This window comes from Aethalodelphis obliquidens, unplaced genomic scaffold (genome assembly GCF_003676395.1).
Source record: "Aethalodelphis obliquidens isolate GAN/ISIS:26980383/991018 unplaced genomic scaffold, ASM367639v1 scaffold50, whole genome shotgun sequence".
Lineage (NCBI taxonomy): Eukaryota > Metazoa > Chordata > Mammalia > Artiodactyla > Delphinidae > Aethalodelphis > Aethalodelphis obliquidens.
Genome location: NW_020837994.1, coordinates 1,739,689 through 1,759,731, shown reverse-complemented (window position 1 = coordinate 1,759,731; position 20,043 = coordinate 1,739,689). Strand labels below are relative to the sequence as shown.

Below are 20,043 nucleotides of genomic sequence, written 5' to 3'. Positions count from 1 at the left end.
GTTAAGTTCTCACAGCTGATAATTGCAGGGCTAGGATTCAAACCCAGCTCCATTGGACCCCAGAAGCTGTGTTCTCGAGTACTCTTCCACCTTGCTGCCCAGGACACAGCATGTGTGAGGGTGAGGAAGAAGAGGCCACTGAGATCTTCAGTCTCCTGACACCACACCTTGCTGCACGTCTTCCAGTGCTCTTTTCACCACTCTTTGCTGCCTGCAGGGGCAGGAGAATGGTTAAGCTCAGAACAAGACAAATGTTCTGTGGGCTAAACTGACAGGCCAAGAGGAGACAAGATTGCAGAAGCACAGACACAGCCTCCTGATGAGTAATGGAATAAAATTACTTGATGTGATCATTAAACTTCCTCTGTGATTCATGCTGTATTTTCCTTGGTAACCCAGGCTTCTGAGACTGTTGACGACAGACATCATCCATGCTCGTCCTACCTCCCAACGCTTCTCCCCCACCTACTAGACAGACATTGAGTTACATCCTGGGTATTCTATGGTGAAAAAGATACACCTGGCCTGTCTTCTTGCAGCGCTTACAGTCTAATGGGAAAGGCAGACCCCAAATCAGTACACAGATAAATAGAAGACTGGGTTGGGGTTGAATCCTATGAAGGAAACAAACAGGGAATTGGGTGGATGACGGTTGCATTTACCAAGAGACAGAAAACTGAAGGGAGCAGAGAAGGAAGTCATGAGTTCCAGCCACAGCATGTTATCCAAACAGAGATGTCAAGTAGGTAGTTAGATATAGAAGTCTAGTGCTCAGAGGAGAGAGGTGTGGCCGAGAGGTTGAAAGAACATCAGGCTCTCTCAGGTTCTATCTCTTCTTGGAAGCTTTCCCTGATAACGTAATTTCTCGTGATCTTTCCCTTCATTACCTTTATTCATTCATTCATTTATTCAACAAATTCTCAGTAAGGTCTACTCTGTGCAGACTTAGTGCTGGCTTAGTGCCCTTAAGGAGCTTATGTTCTAGGTGTGGAATCAACAAATAAAGTAGACAATTATAACACAGAATGGTAAGTGCTGTGTTCAAGGGAAGTGTAAGGGGCTGTAGGAGAATGGCCTTCTGCATCAGCCAGGCCCAGCAGGAAGCAGATGGCCACGTCACATCAGTAATGTGAGGAGGCTCTATTCAAAGAGGTGGGCAGAGAGTAGGGAAACCACAGGGGGTTGTGAAGTACCCTGGATCTTGAAACATTTGGGCACCATTACCTCTCCAGGCCTGAAGGGGAGAGGAAAGGGGGTGGTTACAGGAATCCAGAGAAGAAGAGAGGTCTGAGATAGGGCTGACAGACAGGAGCTGTGAGCTTCAGTTGAGGGATGCAGCAAGAACAACAGTAGCAATATATACATATATTTTAAAGTTAAGTAGATCAGATTGAAGAACAAGGCAGGGAAGGGCTTTAAGGGAGGGCCGACGAAGGGAGGGATTAGGATTTGTAAATAGGATGGTCAGGAAAGGCCTCACAAAGAAGGTGGCATCTAAGCAAAACTTGAAGGAGGTGTATCTCTAGATGAGTTTTCCCCAGACTCCTTCAATTGGCCCACTTCACTCCCCCATCCCCCATCTCAAGGTCCAGGGCCTTGTCTCCAGCCTCTCTGGATTAGAGAGTTCCCTGAAGGTCCTTCTCAGACTACGGTTTCCCCAGGAGAGGAGTTCTGTTTCATCCTTCCTTTTCTCATCTAGTAACACTAGAAGCTGCCATTTATTAAGCATGTGCATCACGCTCTTGGCATGTTACACACATTGAGCCATCTAAGCCTCATAGCAAGACTGCAAGGCAGAGCTGGGGAAAATGAGGCAGTTCGGCCCACTTTCCATTGGCCCCTTGGCCAGCTGCCTTCCCAAACAGGGCTCCTGCCCCATCCTCACTCCAGAGAAGGGGAAATGGAAGATAGACCTTAAGTTTTTGAAGGACTGAAAAAGGGAACAAAGATTAGGAGTGTACTTGATGTCTCCATTGTGCACAAGGACCAAAGGGTAGAAGTCAATAGGAGGCAGTATTTATCAAAATGTGAGAACATCCTAACAATCAGAGCCTCAGATGCCTTGGAGGCAATGAGCTCCTTTTCACTAGAGGTGTGCAAGAGAAGCTGATCAATCTGTTGTCAAAAATGAAATATAGGCCAGCCCCTAGCCAGCAGCTTCATGCTGCCCAAGGGCCAGGGGCGTGTGCGTGACTTTCCTCTGCCCTGTGAAGGGTGTGCCTCCCACCGCTATGGGCCTTGGAGCCACTGCCCTCATTTTCTCTTGCTGTCTTGAATGCAGTCCAAGGGAGGTGCCTTGCAACCAGCGCGTTGAGCGCCAAGAAGGACCAGGAGATGGAACTGGAGCCACCACATTCTACTTATGAAGGAGATGAAAAGTTTCCAGGAATTAAGTCCAGTTTCATTTCAGTATAAGATAGGAGAAAATGGTGATCCCAAAGCCTTCTTCATAGAGATTTCCTGGACAGAAACATATCCTCAAACACCTCCAGTCATATCTATGAACGCATCTTTTAGCATCATATCATCAGCTGTAAAGCAGAGCATATCAGCCAAGTTACAGGAAGCAGTGGAAGGACCGCCATGACCCACATGTTGTTTGAATATGCGAAGGACAATAAACAACAGTTCATGGAGAATCACCATCCCTCTTAATTCTACGACAGCCACAAGAAATATCATCTTGTTTGAAATTCCTAACGCAGCCCCGTCAAGTGAGAAAAAAAGACAACTTTCAAAAGCCCAGAAGGAACTATATCCAATCTCCTGGGATAAACCGTATGGAAAAGAATATTTAGAAAAAGAATGTATATATGTGTATAACTGAGTCACTTTGCTGTACAGCAGAAATTAGCACAACATTGTAAATCAACTATACTTCAATTAAAAAAATAGAGAATTAGGGGACTTCCCTGGTGGTCCAGTGGCTAGGGCTCTGGGCTCCCAGTGCAGGGGGCCTGGGTTTGATCCCTGGTCGGGGAACTAGATCCCACATGCATGCTGCAACTAAGAGTTTGCAAGCCACGATGAAGATCCTGTGTGCCACAACTAAGACCCAGTGCAACCAAATAAATAAATATTTTTTTAAAAATAGAGAATTAAAAAAAAAAAAAAAAAAGCCCAGAAGCATAAGTTGGTAGATAAAGCAGATCACAAAGGAGAACTTCCTCGAGGATGGAACTGGGTTGATGTAGTGAAGTTAAGCAAAATTGGCTTTAAAGATGATGAATAGCACTTGGAATTTGAGACATGGGAAGAGCATCTTTTAAAAAATAAACTGGGTTCAAAATCTTTTATTACTCTTTTCTGGTATTGAAGTGACTTTTTATAAAAACAGATTTTTTGGATATATTTCTTACATAAAAAATGTTTTAAGCTGAAAGTTCATGAGGAGATCTGGTTGTATTAAATTATTTTCACAAACTTACCTTAATAAAAGGTGAAAATGTTACGGATTAGTATACTTTATGAAGCCAGTTGAGCTTTGTAAATGGACAAATATGGGGAATAATAATCAATGTTAACTCATATGATCTTATTCTAGTCGGTGTAATTTTTTTAAAGGAATATGAAGCCCTTTTCAAACTCTCATCCCAGTGGGACAGAATACTGAGTGAACAATTAGTCCGCAGCATGATCCATATTAATAGGCTTCTCATCTTAGTGAAGCCTTCATCTCTTCTTTCTCTTAACTACTGAAGCATAAATTGCTTCAGAGATTTAAATACTAGTATTTGAACTTTATACATAATATTGTTTGTAGTTACTTTTTACTTTTCAAGGGTGAACTGCTTATTTTTAATAAACAAATATCTGTTTATACTTTTCCCCTGGTTTCGGTCACAATGTTCAATTATAAGAGCTTTCAATGGAATGTTGAACGGGAGAATATAAAAACAAATCTGCCAAATACATTAGAGAGCATTTGAATAGAAGTGCTGGTTCCTATTTAAAACATTTATCTTTGCTGTATATACCAAAATAGTTGGGAGTAAAAGATGCCTTAATATTTAATTTTTGTATTGTTAGAGACAATGGTTTAAAGAAATTCCTATTTATTTAATATTTAATTTTGTATTGTAAGAGAAAATGGTTTTAAGAAATTCCTATTTATGTATTTTTAGTTGTTTGTAACTGAGGTCTTCTAAATGGTTTAATATAAAACCACAATTCTAGTCTTGCTTCTTTTCAAGTATCCAAATGTATTTCTCAGCATCTTTAAAATAATAGACTTAGAAGTCTTTCAACTGCTGAACTGTAGTACATGCTTATTTTTTTAAAAAAATCATTAACAGAGGAAACTATTGGTGTAGTTTTACCAGCAAGTTATTGATATGTATGTGTGATTCACAGTGATTCTGTATGTGCTCCCCAGCTATAAGAACACATAGGATGGACTTACCTGGTGGCGCAGTGGTTAAGAATCCGCCTGCCAATAAAAATGAAAAACAAAAAAAAAAAAAAAAAAAAAGAATCCGCCTGCCAATGCAGGGGACATGGGTTCGAGCCCTGGTCAGGAAGACCCCACATGCTGCAGAGCAACTAAGCCCGTGTGCCACAACTACTGAGCCTGAACTCTAGAGCCTGCGAGCCACAACTACTGAAGCCTGTGCACCACAACTACTGAAGCCTGCACGCCTAGAGCCCATGCTCCGCAACAAGAGAAGCCACCGCAATGAGAGGCCCGCACACCGCAACGAAGACCCAGCGCAGCCAAAAATAAATTAATTAATTAAAAAAAACACAAAAACCACATAGGACTACTGTGGTGGTATCTGGAAGGGTTGATTGTTGGTTCCTCAAGTCACAGTTATGCAGCTTGGGTCTGAGTTTTTAAAGAATAGCTAACTTTTAAAGAAGTTTCCTTAGCAAAAGAGCAGTTGAGTTGTGACCATGGTTTTTACTGGGCTAATGCTGGCTTCAGTTAAATCGTTTGAATTATGAAGTAAGTATAATTATGGTGAAGAAGTTGAGCCTCATTTTCAAATGCTGAATCACATTTTATTTCTTGAATTAATATGATATAAACATTAAAATTCAGGACCATTGGAATATGTTGATTTGTTTGCTTGTTTTTTTAAAGAAATTGAAACTTCTACATTTGCTAGTGGAAGAAAATGGTTTTGCTCTGAAGATTCTGAAATTGTTCAGGCTTATCATGGTTCATAGATTAAAAAGAATAATGCTAGTTAAATGCCAATGAACTATTTTTACTCTTTTTATATGAAATGTATAAATTTCGGAGGTGGGGTTATGGTGGCAGTGGTGCCTCTTACTACCTTATGTAAAACAGTTGAACATTCTCATCAATATTGCCATCATCATCAATATCTCATCAGTACTGCCATCATCATTTTCTAAGTTTGTTTACTTAAAATTGTATGGAATGACACAATTAATAAGCAATAAAACCTCTATTACACACACACAAAGAAATATAGGGAATTCTTGGGTAAGGGATTTGACTAAATAACTCTAAGAGTCCTTCCAACTTAGGTTCTATCAATAAATGATTCTAGAACTCTAACATGGTATGATCCTAAGACTGTGATTCCAAAATTTTATTAGGAAAAGAGACAATCCCTAACTTCAGAGAATTCACAATCTAGTAGATGAGGTGGACAAATAGTGACTTTTCATAACTGTAATAAACACTCCTATAGATTAGATGCAAGGCTTGGCAGGATGTGGGAAGGAATGCTTACTGAGCCACGGCTGTTTCCTCAAGGCTAGTCTCAAGAACCACTTGAATCACAATCTCTCCAGAAGATTTTTTTTTTTAAATGCTAATTTCTGGGCTCTAGTCCAGATCTCCTGAATCAGAACCTCTGGAGTGGAACCCAAAAGTCTACTTCACTTAAAATAAAGGCCAAGGTGATTCTTAGGTAGACTGAAATTTGAGACTGCCTGCTCAGAGTCAGGATGACTCCCCTGAGAGATGATATCCAGACAGAAAAAAAAAAAAAAAAAAAAAAGTAGCTGGGTCAAAATATGAAACTACAAAAGTCACACAGAAGTAACATGTTTTTTCTGTTTCTTTGTTTTTGTCTTTTTTTAACATCTTTATTGGAGTATAATTGCTTTACAATGGTGTGTTAGTTTCTGCTTTACAAAAAAGTGAATCAGTTATACATATACATATGTTCCCATATCTCTTCCCTCCTATGTCTCCCTCCCCCCTCACCCTATCCCACCCCTGTAGGTGGTCACAAAGCACCGAGCTGATCTCCCTGTGCTATGCGGCTGCTTCCCACTAGCTATCTATTTTACGTTTGGTAGTGTATATATGTCCATGCCACTCTCTCACTTTGCCACAGCTTACCCTTCCCCCTCCTCATATCTTCAAGTCCATTCTCTAGTAGGTCTGTGTCTTTATTCCCATCTTACCCCTAGGTTCTTCATGACATTTTTTTTCCCTTAAATTCCATATATATGTGTTAGCATACGGTATTTGTCTTTCTCTTTCTGACTTACTTCACTCTGTATGACAGACTCTAGGTCCATCCACCTCACTACAAATAACTCAATTTTGTTTCTTTTAATGGCTGAGTAATATTCCATTGTGTATATGTGCCACATCTTCTTTATCCATTCATCTGTCGATGGACACTTAGGTTGCTTCCATGTCCTGGCTATTGTAAATAGAGCTGCAGTGAACATTCTGGTACATGACTCTTTTTGAATTATGGTTTTCTTAGGGTATATGCCCAGTAATGGGACAGAAGTAACATGTTTTGATGAAGATTAGCAATTCTGTACAACATTCCCTCCATGTGATAGGTCTTTTTTTATTTTATTTTTATTTTTGTTTTTTGCGGTACGCGGGCCTCTCACTGTTGTGGCCTCTCCCGTTGCGGAGCACAGGCTCCGGACGCGCAGGCTCAGCGGCCATGGCTCACAGGCCCAGCCGCTCCGCGGCATGTGGGATCTTCCCGGACCGGGGCACGAACCCGTGTCCCCTGCATCGGCAGGCAGACTCCCAACCACTGTGCCACCAGGGAAGCCCAGGTCTTTTTTAAATGACAGCACTTCTTAGATATAATCTGAGATTCTGTGATTGAGGGTATATGCCTCAGATGTCCTACCTAGAACAGATTTTTTTTTTAATTTAAATTTATTTTGATTCTTTTCTTTTTTAAAATTAATTAATTAATTTTTGGCTGCGTTGGGTCTTCATTGTTGCGGGCGGGTTTTCTCTAGTTGTGGTGAGCGGGGGCTACTCTTCGCTGTGGTGCACGGGCATCTCATTGCAGGGGCTCCTCTCGTTGCGGAGCACAGGCTCTAGGCACACGGGCTTCAGCAGTTGCGGCTCGTTGGCTCTAGAGCACAGGCTCAGTAGTTGTGGCACATGGGCTTAGCTGCTCCACGGCACGTGGGATCATCCCAGAACAGGGTTCGAACCCGTGTCCCCTGCATTGGCAGGCGGATTCTTAACCACTGCGCCACCAGGGAAGTCACCTCAGTTTGTTATTAACTATCCCAAGGCCGGAGGCTGGCAAAGAGGGCTCTGATAATGACTCCCCACAGAGTCCCTGAGAGCTATTCCCTGCCACCGTCCACTCCCTTGCCCATGGCCTCCTGTTCCTCATTTCCCAGCTGTCCCTGGATGCTTCTCTTCTCTGGAACCTGCAGTGTCCCCAGCAAGGAAGAAACAGCTTGAGTGAGGGCCTGGTGGCCAGAAAGTGAAGGGTATTCAGGGACAGGGAGCAGCGTGGTGTGGCTGGACACCAGTTGTCTGGGCATGTGAGAGACTGTTGAGACTTGGATGAAACATTGGCCGAGGTTAAGGGGAGAGAGTGGCCTAGTGGATTCTGAGTCTGAGCTCTGCCAGTGACTTCCTTAGTGAGCCTGAGCAAGTCTTCTTCCCTAAACTGGGCCCCTTCCCCAAACTGCATCCTGTCTGGAAAAGAGGGTTTGTGTTAGAATCAGATGATTTCTCCAATGACCATCCGGCTTTAATATTTTGGATTCTAAGATCTCATCTGACCCTAACCATCACCCTGTGAAGAATGCATGCAGGAACTGTACCCGTTTTAGAGCGAGGAAGTCATGGCCCAGTGAGGAGCAGTGTCCTGCCCGCCACCATACAACCACGTAGGCGCAAGGTCTGATTCCACCAGCACCAGACGCTCTTCTGAGATCCTCCTCAGACCCGGCAAGCTGAAGCGAAGCAAGGAACATTCGGTCTCAGGTCCAGGAAGCAGGCGCTGCAGGGGACGGAAGGGTCGCAGCCCACAGCTGGGTGAGGCCAAGCAGCTGGGCGGAGGCGCCCGAAGCCAGCTCCGGGAGAAGTGGGTGTGTTAGGGGCCGGGCGGGGCCGGGTGAGGGGACGCCCTGAGGAAGGGAAAAGGCAGCTGAGCGCGGGTTGGAGCACAGAGCAGAGGGGGCGCAGACGGTGCTGGCCGCGGGCTGCGAGCAGGGGGGCTGGCGGAGCGCCTTGGGGCGCAGTGCGGGGCACCCGCGAGCCCAGGGCGAGGTGTCCAACGAACAGACGGCGCCCCTGGGAGCCTTGCCGACCGGCAGGTAAGACGCACCCGCCGGCTCGGGAAGGCTGAGCCGGCGCCAGGGGTAGAAATGAGGGGTCTATCCGCCTCCCTGGAGGCCGCCACCCGACGCAGATACATACTGATCCTCCCCTGGACAGAGCCACAGGGATCCCGGGGCGCACGTGGGAGCGCGAAGCTGGGCTCCTGGCACGCCTTGCCCGGAAACCGTGGGGGCTTAGGTCGGCACTCACGGGCTCCGGGACGGCGGCACTCAAGCTCCTTCCACATCCACAGATATGCGAGCGCACGATATAACAACCAACCTGCGGCTCCGCAGCGAGAGCACACGCGGAAATGGCGCTCCGGGACCCGGCGTGTCTTCTTGCTTGGCGGGAGCCGCTTGCTCAGCGTGCGAGTTGCCTTGCCCATTCGCTACTTTATTGTGCCCCTCGCCCTATGCGCCCCAGTCCTGGGAAAAGCCTAGAAGCTCCCTTAGATGTCTTCTAGTACTAGTAACATAGATCTAGGCTGGGAGTCAGGAGACTTGAGTTCTAGTTTACAGGTTGTGTAAACCTGTGCCAATCGCCCACCTGCTCTGTGCTTTGTGCGTTCTTTTCCTGGGTCACCAAATGTAAAATGAGCCTCCTGGTCCTGTTGCCCATGTACTCCGTACGGCATGTGGGGGAAGGGGACTGGGCCCGGGAGTTTCTTGTGTAGAAAGTACAGGAGTTCAGACCCCTGTGTGAGGGCCCCTTGGAGAGTGTCTCCTCCTATCCCCCTCCCCACTCCTCAGCAGTTTGCATATGGGGAATCTGAGGCCCAGGGGGGAGATGGCTTGTCCAGGGTCACACCAGGGACCAGACAGAAGTAGAACCCAATTCTCCCCACTCCTAGCCCAGGGCTGATTCCACTTCAGCTACAAAAGTGCGTCGTAAATATGTTAGCTGCTCTTTATCTCCTGGCATCCAGCCAGTTAACCGCTCTGAATGGAGGAGAGCCAAGCTGGAGGCAAGGAAACTGCTTTCAGATTTTCTTGACTCCTTAAGATGAGAACAAACAACCTTCATCCCTCACTCACTCCACACTTTGCAAAACACACTTCTATCTATAAACTGAATGGGTGGATGCTCAAAATGCCTACTAAGAGGGAGGCAGGACAAGATATCCCATCTTACTGATGGGGAGAATGAGGCCCCAGAGTGGAGAAATGACTTAACCAAGACACACGGCTAGACATGTCTACAAAATAGGGGCAGGTCTCTTGACTCCAACTCTGGTGTGTTCTCTATCACCAGCAGGACTACAGAATGGTACCCCTAAATGGAGAGAGATTACAGGGCTGATCAGAGAGGACGAGAAACAAGGAAGGCTTCTGAAGGAGGTAAGTGTGTCTGAGAATGAAGAAAAGTAATAAAGAACCTCCTGGCTTCCTCTGAGGGTAGGAGAACCTAAGATGGGGAGAGGGGACATAGGGATAGCTGTTCTTGGTAATACTGGGGGGCGGCGGAGGAGATAGGGAAACAGAAAAGGAAACAGGTGACCAGGCTGCCCAATAATTCTCTCTTATGTTTACATAATACTTTGCAATTTCTAAAACACCTTTCCCCTTTGGTCTCCCCGAGTTGCGTGTGAGGCAAGCAGGACAGGGGTAATTATCCCCATCTCATAGATGAGATTCAGAGAACATAAATGCAGTGCTCAAGGTCACATAGCCAAGCATACAGCCAAGATTGGAACCATGAAAGGCATACCTGAAAGGCAAGATTAGAGGCTGGGAGACTGGGAGTTGGACTGTGCGTGTGCAGCAGGTGTGTGTGTGTGGCTGCCCCCTGGGTGGGTACACAGGGAAGAGGGTTGCTAAGCTGCTGCTGGTGTTTTGGGGCCAAGAATGTTTGCCCTTTGGATTGAATGGGGTTCCGGTGCAGGGAACATCTGGGCTTCCAAAGGCGACTTAGAAATCCTCCTCCCCTGACTCACTTGCCCATCTGACTGAGATGGTGTCTTTGAGCTTCCCCTTCCCCAGACCAAATGGAATCTGTTTTGGCCTGCCCTTGAAGTTGCTTTTTAAGTGCTGTAAGCTGTTTTCATGAATGCGTATGTGTGTGCGCAGGGGGGAATAGTCTAATAAGAAGAGACATTTATCCACCTATTCTTGAGTGCCTGCTATAAAGAAATGTATGAGGCACAGGTTCCTACCTTCACACCTCCCAGCGCACAGTTTAGTATATCTATATCTATTTATATTTATACAGATATACACACCCAATTTCAATACAGCATAGTGCTCTAATAGGGTTTTATGCAAAGCACTTTAGGAACAGATGAGAAGAAGAGACTTAACTGGCTAGGGAGTGGGGAAGGTGGTGTCTCAGGAGAGGATCTACAGAGGTTATATTGGAGCTGGGTCTTGAAGGATGAGTAGGAGTTCACTAGGCAGATAAAAAAGAGGAAGGGTATTTTTGCCTAAGAAAACAGTATGAGCAAAGGCAAGAGGTGTGCAAGTGCAAGGAATGTTTGGGGAATGGCCTATGGCTCAGTATCATGGGACACAGGCAGTGGGGAGAGCTGTGGTGAGATGGGGCTGGAGGCAGGGTCATATCCAAAGGAGCTTGAATGATAATCGCAGGAGGTTAGACTGTCCTATAGGCAACAGAGAACTTATAGTGGAAAGATATGTGGATGAGATACCTGTTTCTGGTCCCAATTCCTAGGCTGTGAGACCTTGAGCAAGTGATTTCCTCTTGGGGTGGGGTGGTTTTTCCCACTGGTTGAATGAGGTGGTTACACCAATGACGTGATTATTAAGATCCCTTCCAGCTCAGATTCTATTTCTGTGTCTCCTTCTAACTATACGTTAAGGTTCCTCTCCCACCAGCCCACGGTGGTGATAAGACCACCAGAGGGGCCAGAGGCAAAACTGTGCATTCCCAGGAGTTATCTCTGGATCCACTTGCTTTATGTGGCCTTTTCCCCCTGCCTCTCTACCACATTTCCAAGCACTTCAGACACTCATTCTGCAAGAGAAGCTGAAACAGAGCATAGGGAAACCAAAAGAACCGATGGTGGCGTTTCACTTTTTCCCAGAGAAACCCGAAAGAAAACCTTACTAAGATATCTAGTTCATCCTCCACGTCCCAGCTTTACGCCTCCATCCCCAAGTTAGAGGCCAGGCGAGCTCAAGTCAAGAACAGTTTGGGCAAAGCTGTTAATGTGTTGGAAAGAGTGACATCAGGGTGTGGAGGAAGAGAGTGCACCTGGCTTGTATAGAAGAGCAGGAGTAGGTCTGGAGCAGAAAGGGCCATGGGGAGCAAGGCTAGAAAGGAAGGTTAACTCTTCCAAAAGTTACCAACTTCTCCCCTTACTGGATCCTCAGTTAAGATTGGCAAGAGCGACTTCCCTGGCCGTCCAGTGGTTAAGACTCTGCACTTCCAATCCAGGGGGTGCGGGTTCGATCACTGGTCAGGGAACTAAGATCCCACATGCCAGTGGTGCGGCCAAAAAAAAAAGATTAGCAAGAATCTGTAGTGCAGGAAAAAGGAGTGGTGGTGGACTTAGAGGAGATGATGCCCCAGGACATGAGGAGCCTGTGTTTGGTGTGATATGCAGCTCAGATGCCAGAAGACATTGCCATTTGTAGCGGAAAGAGCACCTGAACAGCACCCCAAAGACCTGGGTTCTCATCAGAGCTCTACCATTTACTAGCCATGTCATTTTGGACTAGTCACTTCCCCTCTCTGAACTTCAGCTTTCTCAACTACAAAATGGAGGGGTTGGCCTAGAATCTAGATTCTAAACAATCTTCAAAATCTCTTTTCAGTCACTATTCATCTCCTTTCCTAAATGATTATCTCTTGTTTCAAGTCAGGGACTCTCCACGGCAGGAGCTCTGTCTTCCCCATCCATAGACCTTCACAATCAGCAACTGTCTTGAAGAGGGAAGACAAGGAGCTCAGAAAGAGGAACAAAATTCCCCACATTGCCAGCTGCCAATTCCCAACTTGGGTCCCAGAGGCAGGTCATAGAGAACCAAGCTGTCCCTTTATGAGCTCTCTGCCTCTCCTTGCACACAGGTCCTCCATCCCACCTCAACCCAGCTTCTAAAGATATGCAACTGTGGCTCCTTTGCACGTTCCATCAGAACTACAAATATCCATCCAGGTCTATCCAGAGAGGCACTGGAAGGAGGGTGTGAGGAATAAATGGTTTTGTGAACCTTTACTCCCCTCACTGAACTCCACCTCAGAGTCCACCCTGTCCCCGACGCTTTCCCGCTACCCCCACTTTCTAACACAGAGTCTGTCTCCCCCAGGCTAGATCACCCTGGCAGGTGAGCTATAAAGAGGAAAAATGAACAAGTCAGCAAATTTGGCCTTCAGTTTATCTAGGCTGGAATACTAAGTGTAACTCAGTCCTGGGACTCTGAAGCATCTTAACCTGTGAGGAAAGAATCTGAAGTCTTCTCTATCTCGTGATTTGAGGGACTCTAGAGAGCCCCCCAAATCCTCTCCCCCCAGCCTACCCAATCTCCCAAATCTCACGTATGGTTTTGTGGTATCTTCATGTTAGAGCTGATCAGGACCTTATAAGATTACATAGAAAAACCCTTTCATTTTACAGATGCAGACAGAAGCTGGGGCCCAGAAAAGGGAAGTCACATGCCCAAAGTCACACAAGTAGCAGCTGAACCAAGACAGCTCTTTGGTTTTCATTTCTTTCACTGTAAAATGAGGGAGGTTAGATTAGATGGACTCTGAAGGCCTTGCCAGCCTCTGCTCTGCACAAATAAAACCACCACCACATCTGTGGAGCGTCTAGTGCCAGGCACTACATACTTTTCTTCTTTAATTTTCACAACAAAGCTATGGTACAGATAGTGTTGATGCCATGCCTATGTTTATACCCAGTCTATCCAAATAGGTTGATTGGTAACATCATTTGTTCCTACATAAAATAGCAACCCAATTGCTGGCTGCCATTCTGCCACTCACATCATTTCCTTGGGTCTCAGGCCCTTTCAGCCTTTTAGAGGCTCCTGCTAAGATGCCAATACCCTGGGGAAAGGGGATGTTTTAGACTGCACTGTTAGCTGGTCCCTGAGCAGCAGCTCATGTGTTGAACTGAGGTTTCTCATGAAGTCACCCAGATGAGACATTGTGAATCTGGAGTCGGGGGACAGCAGTCAGATATCCCTTGGCCATGGCACAGCTCCTATAACTGCAACCCTAGGTTGGCCTGATCCAGCTGCTGCAGGAAGGGGAGGGGAAGCGGCAGGGTGTCAGCACCCAAAGCACAGCTATTGCACAACCCTTGGGGCTTGGCCTCGGGTGATCCACCCTCGTTCTGAAGTTTTTTCTGTGTGTCTAGTTCCTTCTTTTTCTGTCCCCTCCCCACCCAGCTCTGGGCCTTCCCAGCTCCCAAAGTCAATATTGAGACCCCAGATGTGTCCAGGGACATCCTGAAGACATGTCAGGACATCCGGAGGGGCTGAGGAGCCTTAGGGCGCCCACAGGGAGATTCCTGGAGCTGACCAGGAGCCAGTGAATTTGCTGTTGTTTGGTGAGTCTTCCAGATGGAGGTGGCCCTCCGTCTGCCTCGTCAGTTCAAACCCCCATGCAAGGCTATCAAAGAAAACTGGTGACAGTGACTGCCCTGGGAAAGAAACCTGGGCCATTGGGAACAGAGAGACTGCATTTTCATTGTATGTACTGCTTCAATTTCTTTTTTCTTGCTGTGTATATGTATTTACTTCTCAAAAAATGAAAAACAGATTTTCATTTTAATGAAAACCGTGTTTTTTATTAAAATGTATTTAAAAAATCCTCTTCACTGTAATAAAAGTATATGCTCAAGCAAGCCTGGGGCAGGGGGCAGAGCAGAGATAATAATCTTTTTTTTTTCCTTTTTAATTAAAAAAAATTTTTTTTAAATTTTAATGTGGTAAAAAGCAACATAAAATTTATTGTCTTAACATTTTTAATGGTGCATCTCAGTAGTGTTAACTGTCTTTACATTGTTATGCAGATCTCTAGAAGTTTTTCATCTTGCAAAACTGAAACTCTGTACCCATTGAACAACAACTCCTGGTGATAATCTTTTTTGATAGATGAGGAAACTGAAGTGCAAACAGGGCAAGAAACTTATTTCCCTCAAAGTGAGCTCTTCCCACACTTATGCCATCTGTCTGTTGTCTGCTTATAAAACTGTCTGAGGCCCCTTCCTCCTGCAACCACTGCCTTAGCCATTCCAACCCCCAAATGCCTCTCACATCCTCTATCTGTCCCCGCCCCCACCTTGTCATCCCCTCTGCCCCAGCTCAGGACTCAGCACCTTGAACCCACACTATTTCACTTATCACTGGGCTCCCTGCCTCCATCCCTGCCCTCTTTACTCCACACTCTACACAGAAGCCAGAGTGTCCTTTCCAAGCACAGATCTGATTATTTTACCCCCTTTTAAAATATCATTCCATGGTTTTTCTCCACCTACAGGGTAAAGTTCCAACTCTGCAGCCTGGCACTCAAGGCCCTCTATGATTTGGTTTGGGCCAATGTCTCCATCCCACATCCTATCTTATCCTTTCACGCATCTTACACTCTATGCTACTTTCCATTCTTCAAAGTGTGCTTTCTAGTCCATCTGTTTGCTTCCCTTCCCTTCTCTACTTCCAAAAAATCCTTCAAGGTCCAACTCAAATTCTTCCATCACTGTGAACACTCTCTGAGCACTGGTCAGAATTCATCCCTTCTTCCTTTAAGCCCCAGTAGCTCCTACATTGTCTCCCACATTAAGAGCTGGCTTTGTGCCCCTGAGTGTAGGGACTGGCCTCCTAGAGCTCCCAGAATAAGGCTGCCCAGGAGTGGGCCTCCATAAACGATGACTGGCCAGGTGATTCACTGAGCCATTAATTTCATTGTGCTGCTCCTGCTTTCCATTAGCCCGTATGAGGAAAGAGGAAGGCACAGTTATATGCCATGTACACAGTGATGTTGTTTTCCCACTTGTTGCCTGACAAGTGGGATAGTAGATGAGAACCTATGCCTCCTCGATCTTAACTCTTCCCCTTTTCCATCCAGACAAGGTTGCCCGAGTACTAGATGGCAGGGGGCCCCAAGGCCTTGCATAAATTGTGGGCCAGTCCTGGATTATTGCTGTATTATTTTGATTCTTCCCCCCAAATTCTGCATTCTTAGAGTTCTTCATGAATATTTATCATGGTCATAACTAACTGTCATCTTTTCCGGGGAAGAGACGTGATGGTTAATAGTCAAGTTAAACAGCTCTACCTAGATAAAGGAGGGCTTTGGAACCAGTCAGTGAACACTGAGTGCCTGGCCTATAGAGAAATCCAAAGTGGCCTTCTTTACTGGAGACCACTGAGGGAAGGAGAACTAGGGTAGTCCCCTAGACTTGGAGGAGAGACACAGCCTTTCTGACCAGGAGCATGTGGTCTGCTGATAACCCTTATCAATAGCAAGAGGACAGCCACAAATTGCCTTATATGTAAGTGCTGGGGCAAAGGGAAGGCTGCGATGATAAAGCTTGTGGAGTATGTTGGGAGCACACAAAGGCTTCCTGAAGGAAGTGAGCATGGAGCCTTGTTTAAAGGAATGACATATGTTTTTCCAGAGACTAGGATACAAGGCTGCCTTTGGCTATTTTTCTACATTGTAGACTAAGGATCTCTGAGAGGAAGGAAAAGGAACATCTGCTATCACCAGTTATATGCCATGTACACAGTGACATTGTTTTGGAAGGCAGGATAGTTGAGGTGCTAGTGTCTTTTCTCTCTGGGGTGGGTATAACCCCAGACCGGACTGAGTATTCCTTTCACTCCAAAGCCCTCAGGCCCAGTGCCTGCAGTGGTTATCAGCCTTTGCCTGCTCCCCCAGCCACCTCCTTTCCAACAGAATTTCTCCTCAATAGCTAGGAATACCTAGAGTGGGACCTAGGATGCTTTAGAGGTCAAGTGACCCAGCCTCTGGCCTCCAGGTAGGGGGAAATCTAAGCCATCCCTAAACATCTTCTACATGGTATCTGTGGAGCATAAGAAAGAACTGTGCTGAGGGAGAGTTCTGAGGAATGTCTTCTAACTGTGCCACACAGTCCTCCCCAGAGCTGGTGTGGAGGCCAGAGGAGCTCTGAGCTGGCCATCGAAGAGCAGGGCTGTACCTCGGCTCTACCTCCAGTATTCTCTGTGATCATGGACAAGCCAACTATTCTCTCTGGGCCTGTGTGTAAAATGGAAGAAATTACATTAAATAATCCCTAAGGCCCTTCTAGCCTAAAGCTCAGTGACTTTTAGAACCCAAAGAAAGGACAGATAAGCATGCTTACAATGGTCAAGGAAGACTTCCTTCCACAAGTATTTATTGAGCACCTACTGAGTGCTGTCATAAGTGCTCATACATAGCAGTGAATAAAACAGACACATTCCCTGCCTTCCTTGGGCTGGCAGTCTAGTGGAGAAGACAGACAAGCAAACAAGTAGTTAGAATAAATTGTGATGTTGGGATTTTAGCTGGGGTCTGAATGAGTGGGAAGGTCATTCAATCTACAAGTAACAGAAGCCATCCTCTCTCTTTTCTGTCACTACTAGAGCATCCTCCGATTCTTCCCCCACCTGAATCCCTGTTGCTATGGAGACCACCAATGGGACTGAGACCTGGTATGAGAGCCTGCACACTGTGTTGAAGGCTCTAAATGCTACTCTTCACAGCAACTTGCTCTGCCGGCCAGGGTCAGACAACCTGACTGAGGAGAGGCGGGCCAGCCTACCTGGCCGCGATGACAACTCCTACATGTACATTCTCTTCGTCATGTTCCTATTTGCTGCCACTGTGGGCAGCCTCATCCTGGGATACACCCGCTCCCGCAAAGTGGATAAGCGCAGTGACCCCTATCATGTATACATCAAGAACCGTGTGTCTATGCTCTAATGCTAAGAGGCCGGGGATGGCAGAAGATCAAGATTCCTGAGGATTATCTTGTGGGGCCTCCAGAGCTCAGCTATGTGTTACATCAGGCCTCAGTGTTCTAATCTGTAAGATCAACAAGAAACAGTACTAAGGGAGGTCATCATTGGGGAAGGAGGAGAGGATCTAGCAGACCTAGGCCTTGTGGATAAGGATTTTTTCCAGCAAAGATAGACGTTACAGACAGTAGGAGCCCTTTGAACAAATATATAAAAGTGGCAGGAATTCCCTGGTGGTCCAGTGGTTAGGACTCCGTGCTCTCACTGCCAAGGGCCTGGGTTCAATCCCTGGTCGGGAAACTGAAATCCCACAAGCCGTTCAGTGTGGCCAAAAAAAAAATAATAATAAATAATAAAAAAAAATATATATATATACACACACACACACACACACACACACACACATATATATGTATATATATATATAAAAGTGGCAACATATAATGACAAATGAGTGTTCTAGTGGCCGGAGTGTTGGGGGCTAGGGGCTAGAGGAAGGAAAAGAGGAAGTTGTAGCAGAGGGAAATGAGACAGGAAAATGCCCTGAGGACACATTTTTTGATGTGTTATCTTCAATGACCATGAGAAGCAGCAATGATTATCTCATATCACAGACAGGAAATCTAAGTTATGTTACTTACTTATATTTTTTCACATTTTATGTTTTTCAGCCCATTTAACATTTGTGATTTTACCCCCCGTGAGGGAAGCAGAGCAAATGCCATTCTGCCCATTTGGGCCAAAGCAGTACCATGACTGGAACCCAGGTTCTCTGGTCACCTTGCCTAGTGCTTTGCAAAACTGTGTGCTACCTAGGAGTGGATCTAGGCCTGAAACTTATATAATTCTGGGGGGCCCTCCTTAAGAAAAAGAATTTTAAAATATCTTGTTTTTGCAAGTATTACAAAAACATATCACCATGTTAATACATTGTTGGGGCCCCTCCTAAGATCTTAAGAAGGAGCCATGCAAGTACAGAGCCCTGACTGTTAAGCCTCATTAGCTCCATGGTCCCTGTGCCCTTCCACCAATGTCCCAGTGCCTTTCCCAGCCCCATCTCCAGTCCTGGGGACTTCACTACCTCTAAGGCAGCCTCTAACATTTTGAATGAATTCTGTGAGTAATTTTCTGATATCAAGTTGAAATCTGCTTCTAGAAGATTATTATCACACCTAGAAGATTACCATATTAAAAGAGGCAGGTACCTGATTCAGTGGAAAGAGAACCAGCCCTGATTCTACTACCAGTGTGGTATATAAACTGGCTAGACACTTCCCTCTCTGACTCTTGTCCTTCTTCAGCACCGTGAAATAGAAAGTTGAAATAGTTGAAAGCCTCTAAGGGCTCTACCAGATCTGATATTCTAGGCTTCACGTACATTGATTTGAACCACATAAAACTGCTCTCCTGGACTTCCCTGGTGGCGCAGTGGTTGAGAATCTGCCTGCTAATGCAGGGGACACGGGTTCAATCCCTGGTCCGGGAAGATCCCACATGCCGCGGAGCAACTAAGCCCGTGCGCCTAGAGCCCACATGCTCTGCAACAAGGGAAGCCACTGCAATGAGAAGCCCGCACACCGAAACAACGACCCAATACAGCCAAAAGTAAAAACAAATTTATTTTAAAAAAAAGTCAGGAAGTTCCAATGAATCCAAGAGTCACACACACACACACACACACACACACACAAAACTGCTGTGCTTGTAGGTCAAAAACAGCTGAATATCAGTAGTTTCACATGCTTCAGCTGAATACATGAAATGTGGCCAGCTACAAATACCAGGCTGGAACCTCCCACTGTTCTGTTTAATTTCTGTTATTAAGGAATCTCCATGGGGTCTCCAGAAAGCCCTATCAAAACATACATATTTGTGTATATCAAAAACTTTGAAAGCATATTTTGAGAGCACTTATCTCTGAAGAGAAGGATTATGGGTGATTTTCCCTTTCTACTTTAAAAATTTATGTAATATTTGATTTATTTGACCGTAAGTATGTTTCTTATATAATAAGGGGGGGGGGAAGCTACTTTTACTTTGAAAAAATGAAAATAAACACCTGTGTGTTACTTGAATGGAGGATCACAGAACACATTTGCTCCCATGAGCAGTTAGTCATGTTGATTCCAGTTAGGAATGTTGATTCCATGCAAATCAGTGCTGAGCCCCACGTGTGCTCTCAAGCCTTTCCTCATATCTTCTTGAGAGAGAAGGTGGAGACCTGCTTAAGAAGACGTGACATATAGGTGGACAACGGACTCGAAGTCTACAGCTGGATGGGACTTTGGAGACTGCCCAGCCCAAACACCCAAATAAAATACGGAATCCCAACAAGAATAAGAATGAATGTCAGGTAATGGATGCTATCAGGATTTTGAGAAATGAGATTGAGTGGATGCAGAGGAGCCAGAGAAAGGTAGAATTTGAACTGGGCTTTGAGAGATAGGACAGATCTACGTGGGCAGAGAGAATGAACGGAACAAGACAAGGGAAGCTTGGAGGCAGAAATGTGGCAAGACCACCCTCCTGAAGAGAGCAGGTCGGCGGCTGGATGGAGCAGGAAGCAGCCCAGAGTGGCTGCGCTGG

The 20,043-nt window shown here is 45.7% G+C and overlaps 1 protein-coding gene and 1 pseudogene across 6 annotated transcripts; both read left to right on the top strand.

Moving 5' to 3' along the window:
* Positions 1–645: 645 nt before the first annotated feature.
* On the top strand, positions 646–3,255 carry LOC113607711 (RWD domain-containing protein 4 pseudogene; annotated as a pseudogene).
* Positions 3,256–8,364: 5,109 nt separating this feature from the next.
* On the top strand, positions 8,365–17,701 carry KCNE3 (potassium voltage-gated channel subfamily E regulatory subunit 3). Of its 6 annotated transcripts, none has more exons than XM_027083380.1 (4): positions 8,365–8,523; positions 9,782–9,867; positions 13,882–14,184; positions 17,083–17,701. In XM_027083380.1, the coding sequence occupies exon 4, from the start codon at positions 17,123–17,125 to the stop codon at positions 17,420–17,422; it is 300 nt and encodes a 99-aa protein (XP_026939181.1). In that variant the 5' UTR covers positions 8,365–8,523; positions 9,782–9,867; positions 13,882–14,184; positions 17,083–17,122; the 3' UTR covers positions 17,423–17,701. The 6 variants fall into 6 exon arrangements, with proteins under 6 accessions (XP_026939181.1, XP_026939183.1, XP_026939182.1 ...); XM_027083379.1 differs by having other exon boundaries at positions 8,368–8,523; positions 9,785–9,867; positions 13,882–14,042; XM_027083378.1 differs by having other exon boundaries at positions 8,368–8,523; positions 13,882–14,042.
* Positions 17,702–20,043: the final 2,342 nt, after the last annotated feature.